The following is a 25,553-nucleotide window of genomic DNA, read 5'->3' as shown; positions in this document are numbered from 1 at the left end:
TTAATATTGATGCTATAGATGAACTTCCAACAAATTACTTGAAACTTGTTTACGAGACTATCTTAAATATTCACAACCAAGTCAAGGATAAGGTGGAAAAGGAAGGGAGATCCTATGCCGTTTCCTACACTATAAATGAGGTAAATTACATTGCATCAGTTCTTCATACAATGTAACATTTCGCATGTAAGTAGTATCCATCCATAATTTATCACCCATCTATGAAATTAAACACTCTAACTGTGTGCCATTTTTCATTTTATTCAACACTTTTTTTCAGTCTATTATTTAAGGTTTTCAAAAAAATCTTATACAAAGATCCCACCAAACTTGTTGGTAGAAAATCATTCAACATAGTTGGACATGCAATCTTCAACATAATTTGATTTAAATTAGTCTCGTACACTTTAATTATGAGCCTATGCATAGTTGGAGTCATTTCATTGAGGTTGTTTTGAGATAAAACTTCATTCATTCCTTAATACAATACATGGTCATCAACCAAGACATAAGAACACACCAAAGATGTTTGCTTATTGAAAATGTCTGGTTGAACTGATATTTCACGTTTCGACAGTTAGAATAGTCCTTAAGATCCCTCAAATTTTTAATTTAAGTTGCATCACAACATAAAGTTTATTATGGTTAATTAATTATTTTTTATTGGAGACTAGTTCAAGAAATTAGCAGAAGCCTGTTTTGTTGAGCGACGTTGGGTGCATAGAAGTTATGTGCCAACATTTGATGAGTATATGGACACTGCATATCAATGGCTGATCAATACTGATAACAAACTTCACAAAGCCGTGAACAAAATTGCTCGTCTCTATGATGATATCGCAACTAATGAGGTATATCCCTCACCTTTTCTTTTTCTTCTAAAAACTCTTCTAGCTATGTGACGAGGAATGTGTTAATGGCGAAATTAAGGATGAAGAAAAGAGGGGACTGGTTTGTGGAACCAGTTGTTACATGAAACAATATGGTGTTACAAGACAGGAAGCGGTCGAAGCTTACAGGGAAATGATTGAGGTTGCTTGGAAAGACATGAACGAAGGTTGTCTTAAACCAATGCCTGTCTCAAACAAAATTGCGGTGCGAGCTCCTAACGTTGCACGTTTAGTGTTGGTTCTTTACAAGAAAGACGATGGATTCACAAGGCCTGAACTATCTTTGAAAGATGCCATCGCCAAACTGCTCATTCATCCCATACCCCTTTGCCATTAAATCAAGCCTAACAACAGCTTCTCAGAGAAACTCAAACTCGGATTGGTTGTATGCCATTAGCAGTGTTCCTTATATTTTTAATTTACTCCACTCTACATCAATTGTTTGCATTCGGATTCTTGGAATATTAATCATATATATATAATTATGAAAATATGTAAAACTAAAATAGCTTGCATTAATCTAAGCTGATTTATTTTCTTTGATTTAAATAATTTTAGTCTAAATATATTTCAAGTTTTAAAATTTAAAATCGACTCAAAACGTAACAATTAAATATGTTTCATTAAGTTTTACTATTAGCCATATTCTATGGTGAAGTTACAGTTTTGTCCATGTTTTTAATTTGATTATTCTTAGTTCTTATACTTTTGAATTTTAAAATTCAATCTTGATTCAATGTTAATTTTAAATCTATCAACTGATCTTTTGTGAGTAATATGTAAATATAGAAATTTGACATATCATTATACATGTGATAATATATTTGTCACGTAATATTTTGAAAATAGTAGAACTTAATAAATTTAATTGATGTTATTTAATTAGGACTAAAATTTCAAATTTTTAAAATTTAAAATTAAAATTAACTAAATTAAAGTATATGAACTAAATCCACAATTTATGTATAGATACGATTAATAGCAAAATTTAAACTTATAAAAAAACAGATTAAAGAAATTACAAAAACATACCAAATACATCCAACTGTAAACAAAAAACTTTTCAACAACAAAGTCACTCTTTTTTACTAAAAAAAAAATAATGTCACTCTTATATTATTCAACCATGGTATGTTATAATACTATTCGATTATTTATATAAAATTGTAAAAGCAAGGTTTTCTTTACAACATGCCCTCGTTATATTTCCGAAAATTATAATATTTTTGAACATAATATTTGTAAGAAAATAATTTTTTAAATTAAACAAAATACTCAAAATACAATATGAACTAATATATTAAAAAGCACTTAAATTATTATTTTTAAGCTGATATGAATTTAATTAAACTAGTTTATTAAATAAAAATAAATATAAATATAATGTTTTAAAATTTATTGAAAACAGTTGCATACATAACACAATCACTCTATAAAAATTACTCTTTTAAAATTTTAATTCCTAAATTTCTAAAAAGAAAAACCAATCTAATATTAAAATCAAAGGTTTTATAAGTACACAATGACTCTTTTAAGAATTTTGATTAAGAAATTAAGAGCCTAAATTTAAAAAATAAAAATCTAATATTAAAATCAATGGTATTTATAAGTTAAAATTATATAAAAATAACTTAGGAACTTAAAGACATTTTTGGTATATTTAACCTAAATATTAACTCATGAAGAACAATTTAAAGAATTTACTATATCATTCCTCTAACTCATGAAGAACAATTTAAAGAAATTTACTATATCATTCCTCACCTTTTTTTTTTCAAAAAAAAATCTCTAAACTTTCTAGATATTCATCATTGAGGAATTTTGAAACATTATTTTTATTATGATTATCATTAGGGAATTTTCAGTCCTTCCTAAGCTAACAAAAACAAAACAAATACTAAATGTGAAAGCAAAAGACTATTTACTAAAAATGACATCTAGTTCAGTAAGGTTACCAAAATTCTGCAATGTTATCTATAATAAGTTAGTGGCATTAACAATGGAGGATTTTGCTGTGAATCACAATATTGCTCGTACCGGACTTCGGATATAAGACCGGAACCGGATCAGCAGTTGAAAGAATCAGCATGAAAATCTGATAATCAAAGCTAAATTTATCTACTCCCTAACAGAATCAACTACCAGAACTAATTTAATTCTCTTCTTTTTACCTTTATTTTCGGAATAGTACTATTTATTGACATGTTTTACGGATCTCCTCCATCAATGTTTCATATGCCATTCGCCGTTCGGGACTCCGTGAGTCGCTGCAGAGTATCCTGCGCATTATTTTCAACTCTTCAGGACTTGCCTTCTTGAAAAGTCCTCTTAGGAATACCTGTATTTCTTCATCAACAGAATGTTGATTGGGATCTTCATGATCTTGCTTTGTCAAATCAACACCAAAAATTTTTGCTTTTGATTCACCTACCGAGCAACTCAATCCAAGGGCATACTTTTTAACTTCATTGTTAACACAAGCAGTCTTGTGATTCCAGTACTCCGAACATTGATGATTGGGATCGAGAGCTTCAATTGCCTGGAGGAAAGCAATTTATTAGGAAATAAATAACAGAACACGGATATCACAACTAAATTGATTAAGAAAAACGGTTCTCTTGTTTTATTAGACAAATGCATGCTTGCATGAGTACCTGCTATGTGCAGAATTCCAGTACTATCCGTTTATGGTCATTACCGTACCATGGAAGTGGCATGTCCGACATGGGTAGGTTCATTTTTTACTACATTTTCCATGTATTTGGAAGATTCTTGACAACTTATATCCACAACAAAGGTGCGGTAGAATACATAAGGATTAATAAATGACATTTCTATTTATCACGTCATTGTATTTGCTAAGCCATATTCCATATCATGATAAGAACCATATGGATCATGTTTGGTTACAGAAGGATTTCTAATCTGATAGTTGTTAGCTAAGAAATGTTCCAAGTTTATAAAGGCATCATTACCTGAATTATGGGTGGTGAGAGAAATCCAAACATTTCGAGCCCGTTGATGCTCTGCAGAGATTGCAAAGGTAGGAGCCCACTTTCTCCTAGGTTTTTCCTCCTCAAGATTTCTTGATTTAACTGCTGTAGCACCATTTCCCAACATTTGTTAGGCAACACATTCGAGAAGGTTGTGGTAGGGCAGCCTTCTAAAGTAACCTGAAATATAACATAATACACATGAGGTTCTACGCGAAGGCTAACTCAGTGACATCCCCATTGCCAAAGTTTTATGAGTGAACCTTTATCCCGAAATTAGTAGACAAACAAGAGGTAATCTCACCTTAAATAGAGGTCCAAGTAGCCCAATATCCAAGACTTCAGAAATGTAACTAGAAATCTTTGTTGGGTCGAGCACACTAAAGTACTTGACACGGCTTCTAAAACCTGTAAAAGTCGAGCATGAATCTAAAAAGTTAATACCAGAAAGAAAGAAACTGTGAATTAAATAGTAAGAAATCAGATCCAATTTCATTGTTATGTACCTTTTGGGAATATGGCCTGGCTGTTGCACCATAGTTTTCCAAAAATTACGGATCCAAAATTTAAAGGCTCAACAGCACGATTCAACAATGGATGACCTTGGTGAGCCATAGACGCAATTACATCTGAGCAGTTGAGAGTTTCTGCCTTCAACAAGGTATTTGATTGTCCTGCATTGATATGTGGAAACTGAAGTTCAACGCCGAACAATTTCTTGCCCTCAAAGCCGTCATGACCTGTTGAAATTGAATGCTGATACTTCTCGGAATATTCTCGAGAAACTGATGAGCTACAGTCACTCTTGAGTCTCTTTAGAACAGGTTCTCTTACTTCATCAAATCCACAACTTTTCTCTCGCAAAAATATCTCAACATCAGTTACACTGTGGTTAGTGGAGCTATCAGAATCACAAATAGACTTCCTTGCAGTTGCAGGATAATCAGATATAATATCAAGATTTAAGTCAATGCAGGCATCCTGCTCCGAGTTCGTTCTGTTTTCCATGACAAGAACTCCAACATTTACGACGTTATTATGACTATCCAAGGTGACATGAGAGGCTTTTAATTTAGTCGCAGGCTGGCGCTCTGATGGTGAGACCTCCGAAGAAAAATGACCATACAAGTAAGGAGTATTAATATCTACCTTTTCTTCCACTCTTGAGGAACAAGAGAAACTTTCCCTTGGTTGAGCAGGCTCAAATTTTAATACCTCACTGTCCTGAACCCACTTAGACAAATAAGCATCACAATCAATACCTGAAACCAACCCGAGATCTTTGGATGCCCATAGTTTAACAGCATCTAATCCTCCCTCTAGGGCTTCAACTAGCATTTGCAATTCATCAACGGTGTAGCGAAGGAGGACAAACTTGTCTTCGTCTTGGCATGAGCAGAAATTCTTTACATGTTTAAGACAAGCAAATCGTTCAGGAGAGCATTTGCAGCTGCAGGCAGATAGATGCAAGTCATAGAAACAAGAGAAACATTCCCTCTCACTTTCCAAATCAAAGTCTTTTTCCATCTTTCGTACAGGCATATCAGGGGGAAGGCAATTTACTCGTTCCTCTTCCATCTGCTTTCTCATCTATTAACAATAATAATTTACATATATTAGTGCACATAATGATATAAGTAAGTTTTTCACTTATTATGTGAATATTTATAATTTACACAATTATTTTAGAGTGAGAGAGAAGAATATACCCTAACTGCCTTCGTAAGCATCCCATCCTTCCCGCATACACGTTTCCACCTCGAATTTCCTGGCGTTTCTCTGCCAAGAACATGTAACTCCCTGAGAGCTTGGATGGCTTGCCGAGCTGATCCCAGGAGTAGCTTGTCATGGGACAGTGATGTCTTGCGATGCTGCTCACTGTAGAGCTCAACTGCAAGTTGACCATGTTCTAGCCAATCAACAGGAGCAACATTCACTGCCTCAGCACAGTTGAAACCACAATTAAATCCAGCATGATACGCTCTTGGAAAGGTAAGAACAAACTCCCCAGAATGTTGTACGGCCCGATACACTGGTACACCCTCAGCTTTCAGAACTGAAGGAGACAGTTGAGTGACCTGCCAAAGGTGAATCATAAATTTCATGCATGTAACAAACTAGTTAAGGAATAAGAAAATGGATGTGAGATGAGGAACAAATACAACATCTATGAAAAAAATACTTTGATGAAATGAAAGAACAAACAAGTGTAGAAGATATTAAAGAATTACTTCACAGGTTTTCGTTCAGAAATTTCAAGTAGAGATGATTTAATGGGAAACACTGTACGATGACCATGATGAATATCAACAGGTACCAATGCAACTTGACCTTCTCGAATCACATTCCAAGGTGCAGTTTAACAATCACATCAGAACAACTAACAGTTTTCTTTATCTACAATAAGAACAAAATTTTATACAAAATATAAATTGCCTGCTGATAAAGCAACCCAGATGTCTTTCTTTTATACACAATTCTCTTAGATCCCTTGATGCGTTGGAAGCCTGGGTCCAGATTCCTACATCTATAACCTATTGAGATTTGATAAGACACCAAAGTGCATGTTTAGGTGCCCAAAACTATGAAAATTTGACCATTATTCATCTCTTAAAGTGTACAAAATTTTGCTGATGCAGGATGAAATGAGGCCACATGAAGAACTGGACTTCTGATTTAAGAATTCTTGTTCTACACCATCTATCCAATGAGAAAACAAGCATGACTCCAAGAAGCAACAAAGAAGTGTAAAAATATGCAAAAACAAAAAAGGTGATAAAATGTATTTTTGAGCGATAAAATAAAATAAAGAATAAAAGTATAAACAAATATGTTTCTCACAAATTCAAATATGTTTCTCACCAATTCATTGAGTAGGTCAGGTTGTTCTTCAAACAAATCAGGCAGATGCTTTCTCATTGCAGCCTCCAAGGAGGTAGCCTGGTTCCCCGGCACTCCATACCATATTTTTGGATCACCAAAGTGCATATAGTTTAGCGAATATAGATGGTGGTCCTCAACGTGCTGCTCAAACCATAATAAAGTTAAAATGAGAAAAGGAATGAGTCACCATTCAAATTATCAAAAAGGGATTCTGAATCTACAATTTTATCAGTAAATTTATTATTCGCATGTTCATAAAAACAAAATGATATTCAGAATTCAAACCTAAAACACAAAAGAATAGAAAGCATAATTCACATTGAATATTTCATTAAAAATCACAAGTTAGAGAGAATGTTTCCAGTAAATGATTGCATTTGCAAAAGGTCTAAATTTATAAAATTCTTTGCAGTTAAGCAACCATAGAGGATCATGCAGCAATAGGGGACCATACTGCCAGACAAATTCAAAACTACGAGTTTATGAGAAGGTTGTTGTACATTTCTAAAAATGAATAACAAAAACAAGAATGGACGGTGTTGAGTACCAGTATCATTTATATCCTAATTTATTTTAATCATGTGAACTAAGAGGAATGCTATTCTAGCAGTTTTTATGTCTTACCCAACAAAATGATGAGAAGCACATCCCCACATAGAGCCATGGCACTAGAACTCCAGATATATCGCATCCTTCAAAAGATAACACTGAACCTTGTAGGCGTGGGAAATTATTTAGGTTCCAACCTGACGTTGCATATTTATCTGCATCATTTCCAGTTAACACAGAAGACACCTTAGGAAAGCCACTGCCAAATGTTCCTGTTTCCAAGTCAGCTCCATAATATACCTGCAATACAAAAGCAAACTCCAGTAGAAGTAAACAGGGATTTCCATGAATAATATCTTATAATAGAGAGGAGCAATGAGATGAACATACTCCTCACCTCAACCTCATCTTTTGGCTGCTCAACTATCCTCCAGTATTCACCCTCTATGTCCTCCCAAGACGGTTCCCATTGCCTACATTCAATCATACTGGACTCTAAATCCTCACTACAGTCCCTTTCAAAGTACATCTCCTTAAATTCATCTGCATATCTCTGAAATTCTTCAAGAGTGAAGTCTGATCCTGAATTAAAGCCAAACTTCTCATCAGTCTCAGAAGTAACAACAGATTCTGAACTAGAATTGGCTCGTCTTCTAGTAGCTCCCATTCTTGAATGCCTCCTCCGTTTCCGTTTCCGGCTTCTATTTTTCTTTCTCATTGGCTCCCTATTTTGAAGTAAATCAACTTGCTGAATTCTTGTAGAAAATTTAGCATGTTCCCATATATCTTTCTCTTTAAGAGGACAAGGTGGAGTCCAAGATGGTGGCGGAACAATCCGACATATACCAAATGATTGAGCTTCAGCACGAATTTTTTCTATGTAGGCAAGTGTGTCTTCAAACTCCTAATGAATGGAACATCATAAATTCTAAGCACTGTTATCAAAAAGAAATATTGTAAAAGAAAATTGTGACATTAAAAGATAAGATTACCTCAATAGTTGGATAAAACACTGGGGCATCATCAATGTTAGGCCGGCATGGTTCATCTGGATCCCATCTTGCTGACACCTAAAACATACCAACAATCATCATTAAGCAACAGAACTTAGAAACATATACTTGGAGGATTTCCAGATGATTTCACACTAAACAGTGTAGCTCAATGTAGACCACTTCAAATAAGATAATTATCTTTCTAGTTGCAAGTGTGAATCTCAACAAAACACAAAACACTTCTTTCAAAACATTTATAACTGTGTTTTTTTAGGTATCATGTCAAAATTTTCTGCCACTAACTTTAAAAATACACAAAGAGACCTAAAATTTCAAAAGACTGCTATCAAAACCTGTGCAGAAAACCCATATACCCTTGGATTCAGACTGCCTACTTTAATGCCTTTGAACCCAAAAAGAAAGAAAAGTCATTATCATCAACCTATTGCAAGGAGTACAACATATATATCACGCACAAAGCGGTCATGCATTAACTTACCCTTCGATGTCGAGGACTGCCCAAAGACTCAATATTATTATCTCTTTTCATGGAAAGTTGTGAAGAATGATCCTGTAATAGTCTTTAGTTAGGAATTTACAATTTTATGTTCGTTAGCCTGAACCAGGCATTCTAAAATTAAGCGCATAAATAATGGTATCACATTACAAATTATAAAGTATGACCCATTTCATCAATATTTATACATATACTCAAATTCAAATGCATACAAAAATTTGCATAGAGATATGCATGCATTCGGGAGGAGGGAAGAGAAGCCTATCAACATGAACAACCAGAATCTCAGTATAATTCCTTCACTCTACACAAACATCATACATCATCAACCAGCATATAGAAGATAACAATAATGGAATATCACCCAGTTTTAGCACTCTTTAAATCTCACACTCGGAAATAGGTGCTCAATTAAGTTGATCACAGGCAATGGCAAAAAGTTTCTTTCAACCAAGTTAAGAAGGATATCAAGATATCAAGTTAAGGACTTGCGACTAATGTTCCCTATGAACTTTAATGATATTCGATCTTCAGCCATGCCTTGTACTATACGAACGAATAGCCATAGTTGACAGCAACTTGTGATCTATACCTTTACTAAACACCCCCCAACCAATGCATTCCAAGGGATTTAAAAACCAAAATTGATTCTAAATCAATCGTAAAACTTATAAACAGAAAACTAGGCAGACATAATTTCTAAGTGATAGATTATGAATTCCCAGAAAATATTTCATGCATACAACAAAAAACTTTGAAGCAATTCCCATCTGACAACCAAAAAAAAAAAAAAGAAAAATCCATAACAGAAAGTCAAATCTAATACAATAATTAAATGAGAACAAGAAATCTCAAGAACGATGCTTTCCTAGGGCTCTGAATGTGAACAGATTCTGTATATTAATCCCAACTTTTTTTTAAACAAAATACAGAAATTTAATCAACATTGATCACAACAACAGGTTCTAATTAGCTATTTATTTGACCCAATGCCCAAATATCAAAACTTTCTCAACCAAAAAAAACAAACAATATCACCAAAAAAAAAAAACAATTGAAAGAAACAAATTCCTCATACACAGATCTGCATATTTAAAACAAGGAATCAAATATATTTAAATTAAAAAGTGAAAAAAAAAAGAGAAACAGAGAACCTAACCTCTTTCATATAAGAATTTGTTGCAATTTTCAACTGTTCCATTCAATTGGAACGAAAAAAATTATGAAAAAAAAAAATTTATAATTAAAAAATAAAGTTTTACGGTCAAATTTTCTCTCTCTCTCTCTTTTTTTTTTGAGAATAAATAAAAAGTTTCTACCCTAAGAACGAGTTTCTGATTTTATTTCGCCAAAGAAATCAAATCAAATCAAATCCAAATCACATTCCTTTCTGTTTAAATAAAAAACCTAACATTAAATTCTTTTAGTTCAATTCCAGAAAGGAAACGTTTTTTTTTTTATCTTTAATTTAAGGATAAAAATATTCTTTTTTCATAAATATTAAGTAAAAGTCTCTTTTTTAATTTTAATCAAATAGATATATTTCATATTTGACTCGGTAAACCGTTTTGAAAAGACACGTTGGAAGTAGGATTCTAATAAAACAAAAATGCTTAATATATAGATTGGCCCCTGAACTTGATAAATTTCTCACATTGACCTCTAAACTTTTTTTGGAATCATATTCACCCTTAAAGTTAACAGCTGTTACACAGATGAACCCCTACAGGCTACAACTAATGCCGGTAACCTTTTTTATTTGTGGAAAAATCAACCAACCCGTAATGCCATGTGTATAAATAAATATTTTTTTTGTAAATCAATTGATTTAATAAAATAAAAATATATAAAAATTCAAAAAAGTAATTTCATTACCATCGTCTTCTAGTTATTGTTGATCTTTTGACTCATTTTTTTTGTCACTCATCTACAAGTCTAGAGAATCAATTCCCTCTAATTAGCTACTCACTCATCTCTTCACTAAGAGGAGGTTAGTTTTTAGCCCAAAGTTTCGAGCACTTACCAACAACAATTTCATCTTCAAATATTTGTAAATCAACGTTCAATTTTTTTTTTTGTCTGAAAATATGTGAAGAACACTAAAATAGAAAAGTATGATCGCAAATGTCTAATCAAAAGCCTAGAAAAAAATGTATCGCCTTGTATATAGTGAACAGAAAGCCAGAAAATAATATATAGATTTCTTTTTTAAACTAGCCTTTTATGGGTTTTCATTTTCTTTATATGAAGCTCGATTTCCATGAATTAATGTCGTTAATAGTTGTCAACTTTAGAGATTAATATGATTTAAAAAAAAATTTAGAAACTAAAGTGAGAAAAGTTGACAAGTTTAGGGAAAAATCAATATATTAAGCCAAAATAAAATAAAGTGAATAATTAATAATAAAATAACTAAAGAATTTTCTTTTTAATATAATAATACTAAAAAGTAAAATACCTGCCTGAGATTACAAGCTTGACTTATTTCTCTCTTCTTTAAGGTTTACTTTTCTCTTAATTCTTATACTCTTTGAATTTTTATTTTCATCCTTCTACTTTTATTATCAAAATTTAATCCCTCTATTTGTTTGATTTGAAAATAAACACTCGTAGAGTAAAAAAATCATATCGTTGATATATCAAATAATAGTCCAATCCAATTAATGACGCTATTAAATTTTTTGTTGTATTTAAAAATATAATATTTTAATATCTAAAGTTCTAATTTAAAAATTAAAATATAATTGATAACGATAATCACATTTAACAAAAGTTAATTTCATCAAATTAAAAGTAAAAGGACTAAATTTTAAAAATCTAAAAAGTATAAAAATAGGCAAAACCATAAATTTTTTAACTATAAAACTCATATTATTAGGTTACGAGTTGAACTTAGAAATATCAATGAGTCAAACATATATATTTTTAAATTATTCAAATTTAAATCCGTAAATCTTTTAGAATTTCATTTTATTTTTATCCGAATCTGAATTAAATATTACTCTTCGTAAAATAAGTCTCCCAAATTAATTTAGGTTAATATGAAAAAACAATTAAAAAAAAAGCAAGTGTTGGATAAAATAAATAAAGAATAGTAATAAAATTACAAACCGCACGCAGTATTAACAGAAACCGGCAAACACAACTAACCAACCACGATTTTGTCTTTTGGTTTTGCTTGTGTTGTACTTCATCCTATACTTGTCTCCCCCAGTCTCATCTATTTCGAGCCGCTCTTTTTGTTATAAGTATATTGAATAATAAAGAGTTAAATTGTTGAATAATATGTGTATCTCTCTACTATTACATGTGAATTTTATTAAGTTATATTTAGTTTTAATTACTCTGACTATATATCCATAATTGTACTTAAAATTGTGGTCTTTGCATATTGTATATCAGAAAAGGGAATGTTAATATGTGTGATCGTATTAACTAAGAAACTATTTCTTAAAGGAATTAAAACAAAATAAGACTAAAATTAGCAACAAATTAGACTAATAAGTTGCTTTATTATAAAATTTAAAGGATAAAACCCTTAAAATGAAATAAACCTTATACTCAATAACCCTACATTATTTCACCTTTGCAAATCCATATAATACTCTCTCATGATTTATAAACCGGACCAAATCAACCAACCGGTCAAACTCCAGTTCGGTTTTTAACATTAATCTAAATACGCATCAAACATTTTCACTTCCAAAAATCCACATGTAAAATGACACTCTCCCATGGATTATAAAACCGGACATGACGGTCGAATACCGATCCGGTTTTTTTTAACATTGTACTCTCCATCTTTCTCATACACAAAAATATACATCACATTTTCCCTAAATTAAATGTTCATGCCTCTCCATTTCCAACATGCTATACTCGTACTATATATATTATACACAAACCAATTTCCAGGCAATCAAAATAAATGTATGTTGTTTGTTTGCGTCGTGCTCAAATAAATGGAGTAATCAAACTCAAAATTCCTTTTGGATCATTTTTTATCTGTTGTTATGCCGACCACGACGTTGCTCACCTGAGAGTTGATATCAAAAATAAATCAGCCCCACACAATTTTCAGCTTATATATACCAAAGCTCAAGAAAATGAAAGCACAACATATTAAAGATATGTAAATAAAGGTAAAAGTACTATGGGGGCCCATGTACTAGGAGTCCGATTGCATTTTACCTCATCTACTCAAAAAATGAGTAAATTAGTCACTGTATGTTAAATCAAAGAGCAAATTGTTTCTTTCTATTAAAAATTTCATTCATTTGTATTGTTAAAAACCGGTGTAGCTAACGGAATAACCAGAAACTGACATGTGGCATGCCACAAGTACCTTATGTTGATGTACATGGACCAGCTTTTAACAATATAATTGGATGAAATTTTTTAACAAAAAGACCAATTTGCTCTTTAATCTAATCTACAAGAACTAATTTGCCTATTTTCTTTTTTAGTAGAACGGGCATAATACAATCTGACTACTAGTGCAAGGGCCTCCATGGTACTTTTACCATAATTATAACTATATTTACCAATTTTCCACTCTCATCGACTGACATGGGATTCTCAACCACAACTGTTTGGCTCTGTGAATTCCAGCATAGAATGCAAAAGGGTTAGATTAGGTAAGAAGTTTATTAACTCAACCATCTACACTTTCTTGTAATAAAAAGAACAAGAACAAAAACAAAAACTAACTACGGAAACTTACTGTTGAAGTAGATGGCATGGTCCCTGCAGAAGCTATTTGATTAGGTCGGTTAACGCAAAATGGAGCCCTTGCATTGCCCGTCTGAAAGATGAGAAATATGGAGTGAGGGATAGGTAAACCTCCAAATAGATTATCACCATAGACAAAAATACATACACTGTATATCCCATAATGCTGCTTGAAAATATTAATTTCATGAACGTAATAGAGAATAGTGCTAGGCAGATTTACAGTACAAGGAACTATTATGTTCAAAATATAGCTTAGCAAACAGATTATAACTATGTTACTCAGATACGAGTGTCGGATATGAGTATATTCAATTTTTTCCATGTTTTTTCATGTATTTGGAGGATCATATCCCTATACAATGTTGGAATATGTGCAGAACACAGGTACTTCAAGCAAGATGCAAAGTTGTAGGAACATAGGTTTTTAAGAACTAATTCCTAATTCGGTTATGATGGAGAAAATTTTGCATATTTGAGAAGTAAAGGACCATAGATAAAAAGCCCACTAAAACTGATCAAGACTTGCATTTATCAATCACTACTCAGAGATTCGACTATCAATTGCAATGGTGATCGCACAGAGGAGGGTCTAGAAGAGAGATCAACAAGAGTAATCACTCAAGAAGCGGGGGAGTAAAACCAAGTCCGAGAGGTACACCCCAAAGCCAAATTCACTCAGAAAGAGACAAAATAGGCTGACAGAAGACCCAAAACAATAAAAAATGATTATTTTTGTTTATCATTGCAAATACATACAGAAATATTGCTAAAGAATTTTAAAGATCATGAAAAACTGAAACTTGCATCATATGACTTTGTAAATCAGAAAATAAGTAATAAGATAAGAAGAGAAAGAATGATTACTATCAAGCAAATTAGGAATTAATACGGACCTATAAGTAAATCTCAAAATCTCAACTAATTCTGAAGATATTCCGCATGCTGATAATAAATGTGCTAATAAAAAGTTTAATCAATTCAATCATACTTACACCAACATTAGTAACATATTGACAGATAGCACATTTGACAGATGGAGCTCCATATGGATACATTAATGTTGTCCGGCAGTGCCCGCAATTGATATGAGCTATCTGGTTGGGTGCTTTTTTCATGGTCATATGATCCAAGAAAGAAAGAAGTCAGAAAACAATCTAGAAACAACTAAACTGAAAGAGAGGAAGAAGAAATGAACATGTAACATATAGAATAAACTACTAGCAGTACCAAGACAACCTGGAAATCCAATAAAAAACCATGAGGAATCAAAGAAGACAAAGTTTAGAAGTATATGAAGATCTTTGACCAGTCAAAGTAGCTCAGACTGCTACTAAAAAAAGAGATGTCAAAATAGGAATACAACAGTAACAAAAGATATCCACAAGGAATGCATTTTGGCTCTTGAAAACTGAACCACACTCCCTAAAACTTGTTTACAGAGCAGAAAAAGTTGAAGAAAGAAACAAATACTCAATCAAAAGCATGAAGTTTGACTTGAAGTCCAAAAATAGTAACAATTCAGCAGTTCCTGACGTTACATGCAGAGAGTCAATTTAGTATACCTGGTGCAAGGTTAAGGGTGTGACAGCAAGAACATCTCACACTTGTTCCTCCACGTGCATACATTAGCAATGTTCGACAACCTCCACATATGAGTTGACCCATATCCATCCCTGCAGGGTTAATTTAAAACATGGGTTACCAAGCCATAAGACTCTTATTGGATATTTAGCTCATTTACATATTTAAATAATGCCACAAAGAAGTACAAACATAAGAAACTTTTACCAACTTTATGAAGAATTTCAGCTAATCATGCCAAAGATACTGAAAACTAATAACTGCTCACAACTTTGGAAAATTGATGCACGGTTTTATATTTGCAATCAACAAGACTAAAAAATGAAGTGTACCAGGGAGAGGGACTTGTGTAATTGTATTGCATAATGCACAGCAAACATTTGTAGCTCCTCTAGGATAAAGAAGATTGCTCCTACACCCACTGCAAACTATCTGGCTCTGCATATCTGCAATCATTGAAAAGAACCATGAAAAGATACCTCTCTAAAACCCCATTATAACATCAATATCCATTTAAATTTGGTAATACTGGTTTTGAGATTCAATTTAAAGCAGAGGGTAGCAAAATCTCATACATTAACCCAACTCAGTCTCTATGAACCAACAGGACCTTGAGAGGTTAACATCCTCCCAAACATTCAAAATCACTGAAATTACTAGTCAAGAAAAAATTCTAATAGTAATAAAAAAACCTGACTGCAAGACGTGTTAACAACTAGCATTCTATGTTGATCCGATTTCTAATTTTTGGACATATTCAGACACAGGTACGGGAAATGATCTCCAAATAAATGAGAACAGCATGGAAAAAATTGGGCATACTTGTGAGCCAATCAACATAGCTGCATTTATAAGTTACTTAATGAGAATTCTCTCTCTTTAAGTATTACATGCACTAAAATCATATGCGTTAACATTCACAATAAAATAAAAACCAAGATAAAGGATTCCAAATACCAAATTCTGAGGAAAAAAAAGAAGCATGAAAATTGAAATCAGATATCTAGCAACATGGTGTAAAGTAATCATTTAAAGCATCTTTTTCCGTTAAAACAAAGCCCTTTGAATCATATATCTAGCAACATCTCAGCAGAATTAATTAATCCTCCTCTTTTTTTCTAAAATCCCTAGCTAATTTAAACTTGAAATCTAATTTACAAAGAGAAATTTGAATTTTCATATACGATAACTCTAATCCGAAAAAAAAATACTAACAATGAACATTGATAGATCGAAATTAAAACCCAAAAGAATGTTAAAGAAATACCCGATTTCCCTTCCTTCAACGACGAAATTATTCGAATTCTTCGGGAAGCAATCGAATTGAGATCCAAAGCTCCTGTCAAGCAAATTAAACCCCCAACAAAATCGTAAAAAAACAAGTATTTTTTCCTTTGGAAAACAAAACAAAAAAATGGAAGTTCATTTTACCTTTAAGAAGACGTGGAATTTGAATACAACAAATATAATAACGGTATTAAAAACGAAAATTGTAAGCTGTGATTTTTCCAAATACGATGAGATCGGCGTAAATTAGGAATCCCGTAATTACGTGAATTCGGGTCAAACTAGAAGAGCGAGTTTCTTCTTTTTTTTTCTTTCTTGCTTACTTTTCTTTATTATTTTTCTTTTTAATAAATAAAGTTTGGGTTTGTTTGGATCAGGAGATTTCGTTGAAATTTGGTTTCTTACGAAAAGAATTTCTTGTTAACCCATTTGGCTGATTTGTAATAAATGTTCAGCAGGACCTTCAACTCGGTTTTGAAAAGAAAAATTACTGTTATATTTTTAAAATTATTTGATTAATTTAGAAATAAAATATTATTGTAAAAAAAAAGTAATAAGTTACACATTTAATTTTTATTTAAATAGAAATAAATTTAGATTTAATAAAAGTTTGGGTGCATTACAAGATTTAACTTTAAAATTTTAAAATAATCATTAAATTATTTTAAAGATTTTCATTTAAGGTCATTGAATTATTTAATTTTTTTATTTAAGTAACTAAATTATTAAATTTGAATTTAATAATACACATATCTTAAAAATTTTATTCGAGTCTAACCATGCGTAAATATCATATATAGTTCTCAATTCGATTCCATTTTAATTGAAGTGAACTCTATCCAATTTTATGTTTTATATTTTTAAATTATACTCGTCTTTTATAATGATTAATTATAATAATAATTATTTAAATGTATATTATTTATTATTAATCCTAATATTATTTATTATTAATCCTAATTGTACTTATAACTAAAAAACTTAAATGACTAATCAATATCAAAAGTAAAAATTAAAATATATATCAATATTTATATATTTAATTTGGTACCTGACATTAATTTTTAATTTGGTATTTCTTTTGTCCCAATTTAATATATTAGTTCAATTTCAATAATCAATTTGATGTCAGACAATTGCAATAAATATTTAGGAAAAGTACCTAAATATTAAATTGAAATAGCTCAAATACCATTTTAATTTATTTAAATTAAATATCAAATTGGTTCAAAAAAATGCATCCAATTGAGAAAAGAAAAAGAAAAGCAAATAGAAATGGAGCTATCTATAGAAATAAAAATCGAGCAAAATTTAAAATAAAACGACTACTATAAAAATAGCAAATAAATCATCAATCTAAGGAAATTATAAGGTATCGGGTCATTATCTAACATATATATAATTTCAGCTATGTCCTTCATGAATATATTATATATATAGAATTTGTTTTGTACTTCATATCATTTACATATTTCCCTTCTTTTTGTCATCAAAGTCGTCGTAGAGATGCCAATCTTTTCTCAAGATCATCAACATCAGTAGTAGGCTCGGACCTGCACCAAGTCACCAACAAGATTTGTCAAAGCTTGGGTGTGTACCCAACGTGAATGTTTCTAGAGGATTTGTGTGAAGGTGAAGTAACATACTCTCACCATACACAACACTTTCGAAAAACAAAGTAAAACATAAAGTTTTTGTCAAATTCTGTCTCTCCACTATAATGATCATTTCTAGTTCTTTTACTTTTCAATCTTGAGCAGATAATTTGATGGCTTATTTTTTTTTCTTGTGATGATGAGACTAATATTTTGTATACAATTTTTTCACACATTAAAAGAAAAAAACTATCAAAAGGCGAAAATGTATAATTATTCATCAAATTGTACCAAAAATGCCAAAGACAACATCATAAGTTTTTAAAAAACACGTGACCAAATTATTGTAGAACTAAAGTCACAAAAAATGCACAGTATAAGACCTATATATTTTGACCTAAAAATTTAAGTAGTCCATCTTTCATGCTTATTGGATTTTCATAAAACAGTTTTAAAAATATCAGTTTCAGATAATGCCATACTAGAAATACTAGAAATGATCAAATTATAACAAAAGGACTAAATAAGACAAAAATGCAGAGTACAGTACATTCTATATAATTTGACCATAAAATTTGAATTAACAGTTTTAAGAAACATCAATTTCAGGTAATACCTTTAGTTCAATAATCAGCTCCTAGGTATCAAAAGAAAGCATTGGGGATGTAGGCTGGGGGGTTAGTGGGAGTGGAATATACAGTGATATGAAGTTGTCAGGGATCAGACCCTAATCATTAGAACTAAGAGTCTCGTACTCTACCAAACATCACATGGTTGTTTGTAGAGTACTTTGTGAATGATCAAGGAAAGTTCAATTAACAGACGCAGACAAAAAATTTTGAATTATGAAGCTTTTGCTCGAGAAAACTCATACATACTTGACATTAACTGGGGGAGCAGCATTCTTTGATGCAATCCGACCCTTTGGAGCTGAAGATAACTGTTAAAAAAATGGGACAAGGTTAAGCCTTTATTGACACATCTCTCGTAATTAGAAAAACGGAACATGTTACAGAAATTTTTTTGTAAGGTCAATTTCAAGAATCCAACCTGAGAAGCAATATCCACACCAATCTCATCAAGCACCTGATCAGTTAAAAGCTTATAAATTAGAGTAGTAGGGGAAAAACTTAATGGGAACAATGGCAATGAAACAAAAAAAGAAATTAAAACAAATATATATCAGTAAATAAAATATCTCACCTGGTTGGTGAGCTCTTCCGTTTCCTCTTCGGCCTCATCTTTATCTAAAGTTTCATCAATAGCTTCCGACATCATCTCTATCTGTAAAATATACATCCAAACAACCATTACTAGAACATAAAACACTCTCGCACAAGCTGATCCAAGCTCTAAGTTTCTCTTGCAAAGATCTCCGTTTGAACCAAGAATGTATCCTTGCACTGAGGACAAAGTGAATTGATCTTAATTAATTGTCAGCACTCAACGTCATGTTCACAAGACTCCGTCATGTGTTAGTCTACACTGCATCACTTTCTAGGTATGTTCTCAAGGCTAAAGACTGTATGAAGAGAGAATCTAAAAACTATCCCAAGAAAAAAAGAAGAGTACCGTCATATCCATTTGTGCCGACTGCTTTTGGAACTCTTTTATTACTTTTGCTTGCTTTGCGGGAGCCATTTGCTGCAAAAGGACAGAAAATGAAATTGTCAAATATGAGAACAATCTAGCCCCAAAGAGTAAGAAGAAGCTGCGATAAGTCGTACTGCAAAACAAAACATGGAAGTATAATGCTTTCCAGAATATAATCTTCTGTGCCAATAAATTCATTGATTCCTTATTTCCAAAACTTCTGTCACTAGAGCCAAGCTAAAAAGCTTCCGATCCAAAAATCAACACGATTTTTTGTTTCAAAAGGACTTCACGGTTGATAAAAAAACATCGTAAAACATTTACCAAAGCAAGGTTTTAAGTACCTACCTTGTTCATTGCCACCATTGCCTTAGTTGCTCCTTTCATTCCAGTAGAAATCGAGGTACTGGCATATAATGCCTGTGAACACATAAAATGAAATATGAGGTACTGGCGTACAAACTTTAATCACCCCAAGAACCAATGATTTATTGTAGAAACTCAACCTGTGTATGAGTTGCGACACCTCTAATTTGGGCACGACTCCCCTGCAAATTAGTTATCTGTTGACGCAGTCGTACAAGTTGGCGAGCTAAAATTCTCGTAGCAGCCTGAGAAACACATATGGGAGATTAAATACAAAGGAATAAGCTGAGTGTTTGGGGAATTAAGGGAATTAATTGAGCAAACACCAGTGGCAGAGTTCTTGAATTACAACAAATCATCTTAACATACAAACAACTTCCGTAAACATATGGTGAGCTGTTTATGGATCTTTTAACATTTGACATTACAAAATGGCAATATTTAAATTTCTGCTTCTAGTAATGATAAGGTGTGCATTTAGCTGTACGTAAATATTTTTATCAATTTGCAACTTGTTTTATATGAAAAGCCTCGGTATGTAAATTTTAACCCACTTGTGCAACTTTAACATAGTCATAATGCAAAATGTTTCAGCCCCAAAAGTTGCAAATAACTAACAGATGCACCTCATACATAGCAAATGACAGAATTTGATGACATAAAGCTAATTCGATTGGTTATCATCATAAACACAGTCAAAAGGTTTACACCCAAAACTTGAGCATTTTAAATGTTATAAATCATAGAATAAGCTGGTTCTTATGCCATGCTCATTGAACTAAAAGGTATCGTTCTTATGTCCATGCCTCACATGAATAATCAGAAGAATCATCTAGGTTTGAAACAACCATTGAATTTTACAACTTCATTACCAATGTTAAAGTAACCTTAAGTTAAAATTCGAAAATATAAACAACCTTAAACTTCATTGATTAAACTTATTTCCCCTTTTCAACTAAATTACACTACTACAGCTCATTTCTTCGAACCAATCCAGAATTAAACTTGCCTCATTTCCAGTTTTGGCCGTCTTCTTAATCTCTGCCACCAATTTTTTTTCCTCCAGTTGAAGAGACGCAATCTCCCGTTCAACGCCTAAAAAGGAACAGGCAAGTCATTAGAGCAATCTAGAACAAAGGAAAACAGTTTAAAACATCAAAGTAAACATACGATTCTATTTTAGAATTGCCAAACTTATGATTCCACATAAAACTTCAGCTCCAACAGAAGAATGAACAAACTTCAATCCAAAATCTAAGAATTCAACTTTCAGGTAAGCATTTTTCCTTACATTTCGAGAATCATAATCACTCATTCAAATCAAATATGTTTCAGAACACAGATGTCCGATTCGTATAATTTAGGAGAAATGAAAAAGCGCCAGCAACAAAGATTTTATGTGAAGTCCATATAGAAATTAAAAAAAAAAAAAACACATACCTCGTGTTGCAACCGCCATTTCTCTCTTGCTCGTCCGCAAAGCATCTGGAATTACAAATAAATAAATAAAAATAATGAAAAAAAACACACAGTAAAACAGAACTAGCAGAGGAAGTGAGCAATTAGAGAACGACCACAAAATGCAGGAAAAAGAAAAAAGAGAGCACGATGGAATCAAATCTAAAATACCTTTGGGAGATGTTTTCTTCTTGAAGATCTTCAACATGAGATTAACTTCACTGGTTTATCCTTCAAAAACAAACAAAAACCCTAAGAAACCAATAGCTATGTGAGAGCAAAAAAAGAAGAAATGTATATTCTGCGAGGAAATCACTTCAAACCCCTTTGAATGGAAATAAGAGACGCAAGAGCAGTGTGAGCGCGTGAAAATGTCTTCGGCTTCAAGGAGCGTGCCAATGCGGTGCGCCTCTTATACTCTCCAACGGTACGCCTTATAGTGGCCTCGCACCACAAACTAGCCGTTACTAGGCTTCGTCTTTTTCTAATATTTTTATAATTCATTGATATTAGTGATATTATAATTTTGGGTAAACTCCTTTTATTAAATTATTAGTAAATTTATATTTTAGTCACTTAATTTCAAAAAATTATAAAATAATCATTAAATTATTTAAAATTTTTCATTTAAATCACTAAATCAAATGATGATTCAACAATGAGTACAGTAGATCAATACCAATTAACAAGTAGAAGAATATACTTTATATCCAAGTCGATAGGTGTAGGCAATGCAAACAAAGAAGGCCATACAACACTTATTTTAATAGCCTAATAATTTAAATAAAAACTTTTGAATAATTCAATAACTATTTTGTAATTTTTTTGAAGTTGAGTGACTAAAACATAAATTTACTAATAATTTAACGTCTCTAAGTGTAGTTTACCCTATAATTTTATATTTCAATTTTATTTAAAAATTTCAAAACTATTTTTATTTAAAATTGGCATAATAACTTTTTTGGTCCTCCAACTTTATAATAAAATATCATTTTAACCCTCCATTTAATTTTCCGCCCCTTTTAGCCATTGAACTTGTTTTTTTTTATCAAATCACCCAAAATAAATGGAAATTTTAATATTTGTTAATTTTGATGATAGATACACGTGAATGACATGTCAACATTCAATTAATTTTTAAAATATTTAAAAATATATTTTTTTACTTTTTAATTATTTTTAAAAATTTAAAAATTTTAAATTTGATTAAATGTTGATGTGTCATCCATGTAGTAATTCATGTGTATGCCACATTAGCGAAGTTAAAAATATTAATTTTTCCATTCATTTTGATATTATTTGACCAAAATGCAAATTTAATAGTTAAAAAATAAAAATATATATATTAAATAAAGGGCTAATGTGATTATTTCTTTTAAGTTAGAGGCTAAAAAATCATTATACTTTTAAATTTTTAGTTAAATGGTTGTTATGTTTAGGGTTTTTTTTCAATTTTACTTATTATAGATATGGTTACAAAGGGATATTATTTATAATGATTTATTTTATTTTATTTTATTTTTAAATAATATGATTTAGTTTTAAAATTAGTATAATTGTATGAAATTTTTGTATCAAATTTTGAGACGTTCAAAATTAAAAATATTAATGATAACAACAATTAATTTAATTTTTTAAGTCCAAGATATATTTTTTATTTTTAAATTATATGGATTATATCTCAAAATTATAACTATTTAAACTTGTTTTATCCTTACCAAATTCTGCTATTATGTATTATCCTTGTTGATTTAGAATGGTTTGCTTTTAAAGTTAATATGATTGTATTATTGCAGTAATCTCAAATTTTGATACAAATATTATTATTAATATCAATAATCACACTAATTTTTTAAATAGAATAATAATATTTAAAATTTTAGACATTTAATTAAATCTCGAAATTTATTATACTAGAATTTATAAAGAAAAATGTTGAAATTTATAAACATATTTTAACCTATCAAACTTGTTTTATACTTAGCGGTCTTCAAACTTGGTGCATTGCGCTCTCTCTGTCTCTTTGTTTCCTTTTTTTTAGGTATAATATTAAATTTAGTCCTTAATATTTATTTTTTAAAATTTGACCTTTTTAGCCTCTATCCTTTTTAAAAAAAGTCAAATTATTTTTAACAGAAATGATGATTAAAATATTAATTTTAATATTATTGGCTTGATAACTCGCATGGCAATCCATGTACATGTCATGCTAACATAAAACCATTTATCTTATATATTACATCAACACATAATTTAAAATTTATAAAATAAAAATATCAAATTAAACATATAAAAATTTCATAAAATTCAAATAAATTAGCATGGAGTATATATGGATAATCATGCAGGTTGTCGTGTTTAAAATTTTAACATTTTAGTTAGAGTTCATTAAAAAAACATCATTTCAACTCTTTTTAAAATGTTAATAGTAAATTTTGACTCTTATTAAAAGGTTAAAGGTCTAATTTAATAATAATAATCAAATTGAGAAAAATATAAATATTAAGAGCTAAATTTTACAATATATCTTTTTAATACCCAAACTTTAGTATTTACTATTTAAAGTAGAGATCTCTAAAATTATTCACACTTTATTTCTTTTATATATCTTTAAAATAAATTCATTTTATTTGCTCAACCATTCAAGTTTCATTTTCAAAACAATTTCTTTTCCTTTTCTTTTTCAATAGCATTATATTTCATTTTGAAATTTTCTAAAACATTTTTCAAATATTTATCATCTTTTGTTTTAAAAGAAAATTATTTTCTACTTCAAGAGAATAAGATATTAAATAATATATAATTTTGATAAAAGTTTTTTAACGTACTTAAATTTAATATATTTGATTTTATTATTAATTAAAATATTTAATTTTAAAAATATTTTTATTGATATTTATATGTTATTTACTCGTTCGTGTAAATTAGAGTTGAAGATTAACCTTGATGGTTAAAGCATAACTTTAGTTGGTAATGATCATTTGTTTGAATCTTACAAGTAATCTTAATAGGAGATTTGAGTAGTTCAAATTTCATCACAATAAGTGGCTTTTCAAAAGGGTAAACTACATCACTAATCACTAAATTATGGGTAAGTTTTTTCATTTGGTCACTGAACTATTCAAAAATTTTCATCTAAGTTATTGGGTTGTTACAATCGATGTTATATGGCTTTATCTGTTCGCACTGTATGCACCAATTGAAAACTCTCTTTCCTTTCTCTTTTATAGTTCGATATTTTTTTATGGAACAACTTTGGATGTCACGAATTTGCAAACCAAAAGTCAAACAACTTTTTTCTTTGATCTTTGACGTTGATTGCCAAATTAACTTGGATCGAATGTATGTTCTTAAAATTGTCAATGGGTACTAATCTATTATGCCGATCATTGAATTGTCGCTTAGAACTCGCTGGTGAATCTTTTTTTTTAAATAACTTAACGGCATGATGACTTAATAAAACTTTTGACTAGTTTAGTAATTGACTTTTTTTAGTTAAGTGACAAAAACGAAAACTTACCCATATTTTTAGCTATTAAGGGTGAAGTTTACCGTTTTCAAAATTGCTCACAATTTTATTTGATTTAATGTATGTGGTCCCACTATAAGATAAAAAGTTTATATTGGGATCTAGTCCCCTTATTGTAGCATTTTTGTCTAAATATACTTGTAATTTTCAAACAAATTGGTTTAATAAAAAATTTATTATTATATTAATACCCTTTATATATTATCATTAATATTTTTACATGCAAAACAAAATTGAAGCAAATATTGGCTCACTGATTATCTAACGTTTAACTAGTACTAAGTGATGTTCTGTGGTCAAATCGTAATACAGAAAGACAATTTGTATTAGTAAATAAACCTAAACATGTTATTAGTCTAATCGGAAATAAGCAAATCGATTCAAAAACTAATATGTTATCTACCAAGTGCAAATTGAGAGATGTTTTCTCTTGAGCATTAGAGCAAATGACCCTCGTAAGATAGAGACAAAAATGTGATTGACTGGATTGATAGTACATCGGACAATACCTAAGTAGAATAGATCCTAAATCCGTTTATGGATTTATTTCACTTACGACATTCATAGTGTGGTACACCTTAAT

At 30.8% G+C, this 25,553-nt stretch overlaps 3 protein-coding genes across 4 annotated transcripts; 1 reads left to right on the top strand and 2 right to left on the bottom strand.

The window, feature by feature from the left end:
• The first annotated feature begins 2 nt into the window (after positions 1–2).
• LOC128282368 (vetispiradiene synthase 3-like) lies at positions 3–1,442 on the top strand. The gene is made up of 3 exons (XM_053020571.1): positions 3–140; positions 675–851; positions 931–1,442. Exons 2-3 carry the CDS (start codon positions 753–755, stop codon positions 1,225–1,227), a joined length of 396 nt encoding a protein of 131 aa, XP_052876531.1. The 5' UTR covers positions 3–140; positions 675–752; the 3' UTR covers positions 1,228–1,442.
• A 1,233-nt stretch (positions 1,443–2,675) lies between these two features.
• LOC108489063 (lysine-specific demethylase JMJ18-like) lies at positions 2,676–10,382 on the bottom strand. 2 transcript variants are annotated; one of them, XM_017793316.2, is made up of 11 exons: positions 9,987–10,382; positions 8,810–8,881; positions 8,308–8,385; positions 7,713–8,219; positions 7,391–7,615; positions 6,746–6,907; positions 5,593–5,961; positions 4,390–5,473; positions 4,188–4,291; positions 3,866–4,063; positions 2,676–3,429 (listed from the first exon to the last, which is right to left on the bottom strand). In XM_017793316.2, the coding sequence occupies exons 1-11, from the start codon at positions 10,026–10,028 to the stop codon at positions 3,085–3,087; spliced, it is 3,186 nt and encodes a 1,061-aa protein (XP_017648805.1). In that variant the 5' UTR covers positions 10,029–10,382; the 3' UTR covers positions 2,676–3,084. The 2 variants fall into 2 exon arrangements, with proteins under 2 accessions (XP_017648805.1, XP_017648806.1); XM_017793317.2 differs by lacking the exon at positions 8,810–8,881 and having other exon boundaries at positions 9,987–10,363.
• Positions 10,383–12,442: 2,060 nt separating this feature from the next.
• Positions 12,443–21,896, bottom strand: LOC108489066 (vacuolar protein sorting-associated protein 2 homolog 2). Its single transcript, XM_017793324.2, has 19 exons — positions 21,758–21,896; positions 21,613–21,672; positions 21,424–21,468; positions 20,993–21,078; positions 20,124–20,228; positions 19,966–20,037; positions 19,597–19,668; positions 19,228–19,308; positions 19,075–19,110; positions 18,903–18,964; positions 17,925–17,982; positions 16,574–16,595; positions 16,410–16,481; positions 15,475–15,588; positions 15,124–15,234; positions 14,554–14,666; positions 13,551–13,631; positions 13,372–13,425; positions 12,443–12,863 (listed from the first exon to the last, which is right to left on the bottom strand). The coding sequence occupies exons 2-19, from the start codon at positions 21,647–21,649 to the stop codon at positions 12,822–12,824; spliced, it is 1,263 nt and encodes a 420-aa protein (XP_017648813.2). The 5' UTR covers positions 21,650–21,672; positions 21,758–21,896; the 3' UTR covers positions 12,443–12,821.
• Between the last annotated feature and the right edge of the window lie 3,657 nt (positions 21,897–25,553).

Source organism: Gossypium arboreum, chromosome 10, assembly GCF_025698485.1.
Source record: "Gossypium arboreum isolate Shixiya-1 chromosome 10, ASM2569848v2, whole genome shotgun sequence".
NCBI classification, from domain to species: Eukaryota; Viridiplantae; Streptophyta; class Magnoliopsida; order Malvales; family Malvaceae; genus Gossypium; species Gossypium arboreum.
This window is presented reverse-complemented; position numbering and strand designations above follow the sequence as displayed.

Excerpts from the sequence above, each read along its gene's own strand:
- LOC128282368 (XM_053020571.1), top strand. The coding sequence starts at position 753 with ATGGACACTGCATATCAATGGCTGATCAATACTGATAACAAACTTCAC. Across the intron at positions 852-930 it reads ATGATATCGCAACTAATGAG|GATGAAGAAAAGAGGGGACT; the intron begins GTATATCCCTCA and ends GGCGAAATTAAG.
- LOC108489063 (XM_017793316.2), bottom strand. The coding sequence starts at position 10,028 with ATGGAACAGTTGAAAATTGCAACAAATTCTTATATGAAAGAG. Across the intron at positions 7,616-7,712 it reads AGCCAAAAGATGAGGTTGAG|GTATATTATGGAGCTGACTT; the intron begins GTGAGGAGTATG and ends TTTGTATTGCAG. Across the intron at positions 5,962-6,745 it reads CTGACCTACTCAATGAATTG|GTCACTCAACTGTCTCCTTC; the intron begins GTGAGAAACATA and ends CACCTTTGGCAG.
- LOC108489066 (XM_017793324.2), bottom strand. The coding sequence starts at position 21,649 with ATGTTGAAGATCTTCAAGAAGAAAACATCTCCCAAAG. Across the intron at positions 21,079-21,423 it reads AATGGCGGTTGCAACACGAG|GCGTTGAACGGGAGATTGCG; the intron begins GTATGTGTTTTT and ends GTTCCTTTTTAG. Across the intron at positions 16,482-16,573 it reads AATTCCACGTCTTCTTAAAG|GAGCTTTGGATCTCAATTCG; the intron begins GTAAAATGAACT and ends TTTGCTTGACAG.